The 9,695-nt window shown below is 38.7% G+C and overlaps 1 protein-coding gene across 5 annotated transcripts in view; it reads right to left on the reverse strand.

Annotated features, from left to right (window-relative positions):
- The window catches only part of LOC122971581 (ras-related protein Rab-26), a 95,262-nt gene that overhangs the window by 4,540 nt on the left and 81,027 nt on the right, over positions 1–9,695 (reverse strand). For all 5 annotated transcript variants that reach the window (XM_044338296.1, XM_044338297.1, XM_044338293.1 and 2 more), the window contains 3 exons: positions 3,681–3,746; positions 2,096–2,152; positions 1,187–1,263 (listed from right to left, as the gene is read on the reverse strand). In XM_044338296.1, the coding sequence (XP_044194231.1) occupies positions 1,187–1,263; positions 2,096–2,152; positions 3,681–3,746 (200 nt within the window). The remainder of the gene's footprint in view (positions 1–1,186; positions 1,264–2,095; positions 2,153–3,680; positions 3,747–9,695) is intronic.

Below are 9,695 nucleotides of genomic sequence, written 5' to 3' on the forward strand. Positions count from 1 at the left end.
AAAAGACAAGAGCATCTTTTCATTCATATGTGATAGCTCTTACAAAATGCCTCATTCTGCACCTGCCCTGCATTTATTTAGCACTGCAGATTTCTTGAAACTCTCTTAGATCTTAGATCCAAAAATGGCGTCAAATAAAAAAATGTAATGCCTCTTAAAAAAAGAGAAAATGATTTATCTATTTGACTCAGGATTAGCGCCACATTGCAGCAGCAGTTCAGCTGATCAGATCAGTGCAGCACAATCTATAATCATTGTCCACCGCATGAAGCTGTGTTGTGTGTTCTCTATTCTTGGAGTTTATCTGCTTTAGCATTGACAGCTCAGCTGGATGTTCTCCACAAGATATGTGCTGAAAAACAGAAGACGTTTTCTTTTCTTTTGTGTAGCTACTTTTCTCCCACTGAGCAGACTACTGTGCAGTGACTAAACCGTTCAAAAGGTAGTCAGACACAACACTCTCTCATCCTCAGCGTCAGTTTTCCTCAAACTGTGAGTTGTAATAGTCTCATTCAAGAGAGAGAGAGTAGTTTCAGAATAGTGCAACACATTTACCTCCATCTGCTTAACAACCTAATTTCATACTACTTATGATTTTCATTTTGTATCTTCTACAAGTTCTCATTTTGTCACTTTTAAACAAGCGCATAGCTCCTGGTCTGCAAAGTGAAGCCAATGCAGAAGTGTCTTAAACCTGCATTCTTTCTAGTGGCTTTCTAATAGATGCTTTATGCTTTAGAGCATGACCACCTTGTGATTGACAACTTGCTACCATGGTGACAACCTTGATTACATAACGTAACCATGGTGTAACACAGAGTATAGGCGTAGCTGCCTCTATTTTAAAGTGTGTTTTCAGTTCATGAAAGTCGATTGTAACATTTTGGTCACCTAAAAAGTCTTGTTCAGCATTTGGTTGTACTAAAAGACCCTCTAAGGAGTCGGATGTTCCGTTTTTTCTGCACTTTTAAGACAACGCTTCGTGCTTACTGGATATATTATTCATGAAACACAAGAGCCATCAAATCAACAAGAGACAAATGATTGATTCTGATATCCCACTTGATAGGCAAAGCACACAGACACTTTACCTCACAGGCACACAGCGAGATTTTGAGTAACATTTGAGTAAGAGGACAGAGGGATCCTTGCTGTGATCTTCACACTGTGCTATTGTGTGACTCACTTGGCCACAGCAGTGAAGGCCAGCTCCACATTCAGTCCAGATTTAGCACTCGTCTCCATGAAGGGCACTCCAAACTCCTGCAAAGTGAAACACAGGGAAACATCTGTTGGGTGGTAGGTAGGTATAGGTGTGTGTGTGTGTGTGTGGGTGGGTGGGTGTGTGTATGTGTGTGTGAGCTAAGGCGCTCTTTCATATCTTCTCTAATGAGGACAAAATGCCTCTGATGTTGATGGTTAGCTTAGTGTTAGAACTTTAAAGCTTATAGCTTGGGTTTAAAGTAGGAATACGTCTCGTTTGATTAAAGCTCAGAACAGTGATAAGTGAAGTTTTTAGAGACCCAGAATGCAATCATACCTGGAGACGGATGAAAGGGTTGCAGATCAATACCAATAATCTCACAATAATTTTGATGCTTGCTGAAATTTCTAGCTTTCAAAACTCATTTTCTCTCCACTTTGTAGTAACTTATAAAAAAGAAAGAGAACACAGTATGTAGCTGATGAGAGATCCTCCCAGGTATAGTAATCTCATTATGTGTGTGTACATGTCAATATTCCCGTTGCGTGTGTCTCTGCCTTGACAACTGCAGCGCCTCTGCCTCTCTACTCCCTACACTTGTGTTCGCATTTACTGTTACACGCCTCTCAGAGCTTATCTGAGCGAAACGGCCTGGAAAATTAAGTTAGCAAGACCCCATCAGTTATTCCAAACAATAACAACATTACGTGCCTCTATGAATACATAATTACACACACTAATCAAGACACAGCAGCTACCTGAGGGGAGTTTTAGGGTCCATGTGACTGTGTGGGCAGGCTATGAACAGCATGTCTTTTACCCTTGTTATATGTGTCAGATTGCATGTTTGTGTGTGTGTGTGTGTGTGTGTGTGTGTTACAGTAAGCTCACCTTTGCCAGTTTCTCCCCCTCCTCTCGCTTCACTGCCCTGTCATGTGTTGAGTCAGCCTGGTACACATTAGACACACGATATCAAGTTACATACTGTCACTTACATCCCAAAGGAGTCCAGACCATTTATTTTGTTCATGTATGACATATTAGTACATGCACATCACTATCAAATGGTCCTCCTCCCCTACAGAATACATTTTAATACACTGCCAGATGTTTTTACCAACTGCTTTCACATTCTTTGCAATTTTTGGTCTCTATTTTCATAACCACCTCTCTTGAAAAAAAAGCTGCTTGGAGACAGAAGAACTCCACAAAAAGCTAAAAATACAACATTTTATCCCCTTACAAAGTTGCTATTGCTAACGTGTTAGCAAACAGTTTCCGAATCACACATTCAACAGACAAGGCAAAACATTAGCTTTAATTTGAAGCTGTGTTTCAGAATGTTAGAGCAACATTCACTCATCTTTTAGCTTTGTTTTAGTCTCCACCAACTCCTGAGAATATATGCAGCTTTTTAGCCTGCTAACGTCAGACTTTCTTCACCAGCATATCGCTAACTTTGTCTGCCTGCTGTTGGGCGCTGGGCAAAGAGTGTAGAGTGAGTTTATCAGAGCTTTTTCTTAGAATAAAGCTGCTTCCTCTGGCTGGAAACAGGGTCGAGGAGAGCAGCTTGCAAGTTGTAAAAGAACAAAACTAGCTAAAAGGGGCTAAAATGCTACGTAGATTCGAGGGGAACTGCATTGTTGGGTGATAATTCTCTGTTGGTTTGTCACTCCAAACAACTCCTTTCACATTACACATCATGATTTTAACCATTGTTAATATAAAAAATATATAAATTAGTGGAGCTTCAGAAATACTTGTCTCTAAACCTACATTAACTGAGTTTATGGCCACTTAGAGGCAGCACAAGCTGTAAACACAAAGGTGACATTTCAAAGTTGAATAGTTTTACACATCCTGCGGCCATGGAGCAAAATTATCGTTGATTTGGAGTCATATTTCTGGACACCTGATGAATGTAAGCCTAGTATTCACTTTTACTTCTGTTTTGGTCTCCACCAACTCCTGAGGGAAATATTTGGCACTTTATCTGCTAAATACTCCACTGTTTACCAGCTAGCTGCTATAACTTATATAACGAGACTATCTGCTGTGACTTTGACTTACAAGAGATGAGCTTCATTTGTTGGCATAGTTTCAACTTTTATATTAAATTCTGCTAATTTATTTTCTAAGTTCTAACAACTTGTAATAGTTATTTTTGCCAAAGAATATAAGTTGGTGTCTTTACAGTGCTAAAACATTACACCTAGTCATTTCATCCATTGTTAACATAAAATGTCAAATATTGATTAGTTAAGTAAACAGTACTTTATTTGAGGTTGTAATCACCCCCAAGAGATTTTGTGACATTTGAAAATCCAGTCTGCAAAACATATAAAGTACATCTCTTCCTCTGCAGACACATCCATCTCTACACTCCTGCTCCCACCATACCTCCCCTCCATCCCTCCTTCCCTCCCTCTGAGTCCATCTGTCCATCCATCTCCCAGTGTTGGCAACAAGGTCTCACCTTGTTGCCCAGCAGCATGACGACCACATCCTGCTGGGCGTACTCATGGATCTCTGCCAACCACGCCTGGAGACGGAAAGAGAGCATGGAGCGGTGGAGAAATCCAAAACAAGATAGGAAAGAAGAAGGAGGAGAGAGTACAGAGGGAAGAGGCGTGATAGAGGAGAAGGATTTGAGGTAAAGATGTGTGACAGAGGAGATGGATGGATGCACAGAGGAGGAGAGAGGGAGAAAGACAAAAGATTAATTTATTGTTCACTGGCTGCAGTTCATCTTGCCCTCCCCTACTCCCTCCAGGTCTTCCCCTCTTCACCCTTCTCCTCTTCTCCTGCCTCTCTATTCATCCATCTTCTTCCAATTACAGGCCAGTGGTCTCTTGGATCTCTGTTACCTGGCTTAGTTAAAAAGCACTTAGTGTCTCTGGGGGACTCTGATACTATCTGATCCACACACACAAACACATAGATGAACCCACACTTTCTATGGATATAAATCTCATCATTAGTTGACTAGCATACAACTTTGAGACATGAAAAGTGACGAGGGATGTAACTGACCAGCTAAGAAACACAAAACATGATCGATGCAGCTAAAAAAAGGAGAAATGGTTGCTGTCCCCTCCAGATGCGATTAGTACTGGGCAAGTCATCCTTTACTGTCAGCATATATTTTATATTTTCATGCACAAACAAAAGCCAATAAATGTACTTGGCAATATTCCAGTATCTGACTACAGGTAATGCAATCATAATGGGCTCTGAGTGCATGTGGGAACAACAGTGGATGTGACATTTCTGGGAGAATGTGATGGACAGATATTATGCAAACGACATTTGAAACTCTCGTACAATGAGACTGGCCTGTTTGTCAAGGCAATTATTGGTACCATTACTTATTTAGAGCCTGATCAATACATCAGCCAGGCTGTTTTTATCGGCCAATTTTAGCTGATAAGAAATGCCAGTTTCTTGTTAATTTAGAAACAGTTTAATTAATTTAGAAACTGTGTCGAAACTGGTTCTAAGGGCATTAAACGTTATGTATCTGTTGGGGGAGGTGCTGGAGTGGGTGTGGGAGATGGAGTGGTACAAACTAAATATAGTTGGGCTAACCTCTACACCCGACCCATGACCAAAGTTAGTTGTGTGTTGTACTTGTGACCACACCCAACTGGCATGTGGCATTACACTGCAGTGTAATGCTAAATCACAAGTGCACAGGGTGTGACAAAAGCACATGCTCACTACTAGTGGGAAGCACAACCAAGATTATTTGTATAGGTGCAGTTACTTTTTTCAATAATGAAAATGAAAATCACCCTAAACATGATTGGATACATTGTTGAGTTTGGACAGATGTAGCTACAGTAAAGGCTGGAATGTCAGTCGCCCAAAAACGACATGTAGCTACATTTGAGTGACAGATGTCATGTAGTGGCTGTAGTAGTTATGACCTGGAACAATGTTGCAGTTCAGATGATATATAAAAGTTGACAATTTTCCTCATTTAGTGGAGGAGAGGTGGATGGAGGCATTAACCCAACAGTGGACTTTGCCACAGGAGTTCATTTCCCATTTCTAACAGCGAGTTTCACATTTCCAACTGCGAATCAGGGCAGTTTTTTAAAAACTTTAACCATGATGATGAACGTCGCCTAACTTTAAGGATGTAGTAATTTAACCCACACATGTCTCTCTAACCTTAAAGCAATCATTTTAACCCTGACCTGTGTGCTTAATCCTAACCAGACCTTAACCACAGAATTGTCACATAATAAAACATCATTCATTTTTAACAGTGATTGCTAACAGTTTTGGGAAGCACAGACAAATGATGTTGTCCTGCTAGCAATAGGGATGCCAGATTAGAAACGGTCATTGGAGGACTTGTTGATTTTTCTGCCAAAAATTACTAAATGGATTCTCCCAGACTAAAACTTTAGATGTTAAAGCCACTGAAATGTCATTTATAAAAAAACATGGATCGCTACTTTTCCATGGTAACCCAGACTAATAAAAATCATTAAAATTAGCAGCTCCTTAACACAGTAAAAGCAAAAAAAACAAACAAACAAACAAAAAAAGAGAGAAAAAATAACCTTGGTTTCTACCGGATAGAATTTACACACTTATTTATTTATTTAGCTCCAATCCTCCACAAAATACCACATATAAAGTAGCTTAACAGTGTCTCTGCTTCTTGTGATATTGACTGTGTGTTAATAGTAAAATGGGATTATTAATGCAGGCTACAATGATTTACATTACAGCCAAGTGGCTGCCCTACTTTCATGTTTCTAATTAGCCCAGATGATTATGGAAATAATTTCATTTATGGTAATTACTGTCCCTTAACTTTCCCAGAGGAGAAACTGTACATGTGTGTGCTTTTGTGTGTGATTAAATCTAAATCCAATATTACTTTCAACCATCATACATTAAAAATCCTGAAAAGTTGTAATTTTTTAAAATGAATTTTAAAATAGTGGAGATACTAACTAATGAGCCACAGAGGATCACAGGATTTGTATTAACTTTCCAGCCTGCCTAATTTTTTGTTCACAGGATATTGTGAAGGACAGTTAGCTATTCTGAGATTCTCCCATTAAGCCCGGATAAGAGTGAGGGGAAGATGAGGTAAGGTGTAATGAAATGGAGAGCTTATGCAACAGTGAAGTCAGTGTTTAAAAGCAGTTCAAGGTCGTGTCAAAACACCTCTACTGGCTGAAAAGGGAGGAACAGGAAGGTTATGCTTTTGTAACACAAGAGGTAAATGGACATTTCATCAGTATTACTGAGGTATATAAGAAGCTAGAGAAAAAATGTCCTTCACAAATTATCTACAAATAAATAATATATTCATTTGCACGTATTACATCATGCAGTCTTTACTTGAGACACTTAGATACACCTAACCTTCCTTACACAAGTTACACACTTATGCAACTGGTGTATGTGCTTTTTGGACATGTTGGATTTCACATGGAAACTTGAAGCTCAATTTAATACCATTTATGATATGAATTTACCATTCTTTATGAGGGGTTATGTCAGATTACAAAGGTTTGTCAATTCTGGAAAAGGATGCAAATGGAAACTGTAATAATAATAATAATAATAATAATAATAATAATAATAAACTTTATTTATATAGCACTTTTCTTAACAATGTTACAAAGTGTTTTACAAAAGAAGAGGAAGAAGAGCACAGAGGTAAAGACAGAAGTAGCAATATAAGATGCACAATCATAGTAATAATAAAACAATAAAAAAAAAGAATAAGATCAATTAATAGGTCTAAAATCAGTAAATAAAACATATCAAAGTGGTCGAGGGGGCACATACCAGGTCAATAAAGCAGATATGTAAGTAGGAGCAAGGACGTTTAACGCCTTAAAGGTGAATAATAAAATTTTAAAATCAATGCAAAAGCTAACTGGGAGCCAGTGCAGGGAGGCAAGCACAGGGGTAATGTGCTCATACCTTTTTGTCCCAGAATGAGACAAGCAGCAGCATTTTGGACCAATTGGAGATGGTGAAGGGAGCCCTGGGTAATACCCGAATAAAGTATGTTGCAGTAATCAAGCCGAGAGTAGATAAAAGCATCTATAATTTTTTGAAGATATGCAAAAGATAAAAATGACCTAATTTCAGGGATGATCTTCAACTGGAAGAAACACAACTTGACAACATTTTTGACTTGGTTATCAAAACAGAGGATGGAATCAAATATTGGCCCCAGATTCCTAGCAGACAGTGTAATGTTCTTTGACAGATCACCGAAGTTTGCACCAAAAGACCTGATAGAATTTGGAGGACCGAACAGAATGACCTCAGGCTTGTCATCATTAATTTTAGAAAATTTTGTGACATCCAGGATTTAATGTCAGAGAGGCAAGATTTAAGTTTGACTAGGCTGCTTGGATCTGAGGGTTTTAATGGTATGTATAACTGCGTGTCATCAGCATAAAAGTGATAAAGCACATCATGATTCTGAATAAGTTGGCCAAGGGGCAGCATGTATAAGGAAAACAGAAGGGGACCAAGAACTGAGCCTTGAGGGACCCCACAATTCAACTGAGCCATTGTGGAGGTGGAGTTACCCAGAGTGACAGAAAAAGTTCTACTGAGGCGGTAGGTTTGTAATAAACTATGAGTCGGGCCCTTGATGCCAACCCACGTCTCCAGGCAATTTAGGAGGATACTGTGGTTGACAGTGTCAAATGCAACACTTAAATCTAAAAGAACTAAAATCGAGCAGTCACCTCTGTCTGCAGCTAGAAGTACTCTAAAACCAGACCGAAAGCAGTTAAAAACACAATGTTAGTCATAAAAGAAATCAATTAAGATGAAATTACTTTCTCCAAAACCTTGGAAAAAAAGACAGTTTGGAGATAGGTCTGTAGTTGCTTAAGGACGGAGGTTCCAAAATGTTTTTTTAAGCAGAGGGTGGACAATGGCATGCTCAAAATGATCAGGAAAAGAACCAGAGGTCAGGGAATTATTAAAAATGTGCAGGATAACCTAGGACTAACAGTGGGAAATATTTCCTTGAGCAGCTTGGTGGGGATGGTGACTAAGGTGCAGGAGGAAGAGTTCATGTGGGAAACTGTACTTTCTAATTCTGACATTGTAATGGGTTGAAACTGGGTAAAAGTGGCAGGATAATCATGTTGAATGGAGAGAATGCAGGGGGCAGGCTGGATTTGGGACCTGATATTCTCCAACTTGCTAATAAAATGAGCAAGAAATTTGTCAGAGAGCTCAACATCCAGTTCAGGAGAAGAGGTGGAGGTATCAACAATAACAGAGTTAATTACTCTAAAGAGAGCTTTAGGATTACGGTTGTTTCTGGAGATTATGTCATTGTCAAATGATCCATTGTTGTTTGGATTTTCTGCAGAGTCTTTTTAGCGCTCGAGTGTGGTCATCGAGACAGGGGAGGTTTTTTGATTTTTGTGTCCTTGTTTTAAACGGTGCAATTTGATCTAGGATGGATAGGCACTGATCATTAAAAGAATTTAAAAAAGAGCATTAGGATTAAGAAGAGATGAAAACAAATTAAAAGATGAAGAATTAAAAAAATCACAGAATTTAGCAGCAGAATCAGCATTAAGAATGCAAGAGCTGATTATAGGGGTGGGAATAGGAGTACAGATCTGGAGTGGAACGACAGCTTTATGATCAGTGACAGGCATATCCATCAAACTAAGACACTCATAAGAGAGACAGAATGTGTAGGCTCTTTAACAGATTGAGTGAGGTTAATGAGATCTAGAAAATGAGAAGTGAGGGACTGGGAAGGACAACATACATGAATGTTAAAATCACCAAGAATAACCACCTTGTCGTATCTAGGTAAGACAATGGATAAAAGTTCAGAAAACTCTTCAGAAACTTTAAACCTCAAAGGAATTAAAATGACCAAAAGTAACAGGATGGTATTTAACACCTGACTTATAAAATACAGGAAGACCACCTCCTCTTCCAGACTTCCTGGGAATATTAAAATAAACAAATCCAGGGGACGTGACCTCATTCAGAGGTCTCTGTGATCATAAGAAAAGTCCAGATTATTAGAGACAATAAAATCACTAATGATAAAAGATTTGTTACTGATAGATCTTACATTTAGGAGACAAAAGTTTTTTGGTGAGAGAGCAATTGGGGAGATAATGGGGATACATTGAATAGGAAGTAAATTGCCTATATTTGCTCTCCTAAGGGGCTTTCTAAAAGAGTGAGAGGTGCTCTCTCCCAGAGAGTATGGAGGTGTTATTGATGATTTTTCAAAATTAACATAAATGTCAGATTCATTGACAATGTAAATAATTATTAGTTGCAGCCCAATATTAATATATTAGATAGTTGCTCATTTTACATGTTAATTGCTCCTGGAGGTAAAGAAAGGATTTATTATTTATTATTGTATGTATCGAGGGCTATTCCTGCTCAGAGCACACATGTGATTAAACATGTGATCATTTGAGAAATGCTCCTACACTTCACTGTAAGT

The sequence above is a fragment of the Thunnus albacares genome, chromosome 20 (genome assembly GCF_914725855.1).
Source record: "Thunnus albacares chromosome 20, fThuAlb1.1, whole genome shotgun sequence".
NCBI classification, from domain to species: Eukaryota; Metazoa; Chordata; class Actinopteri; order Scombriformes; family Scombridae; genus Thunnus; species Thunnus albacares.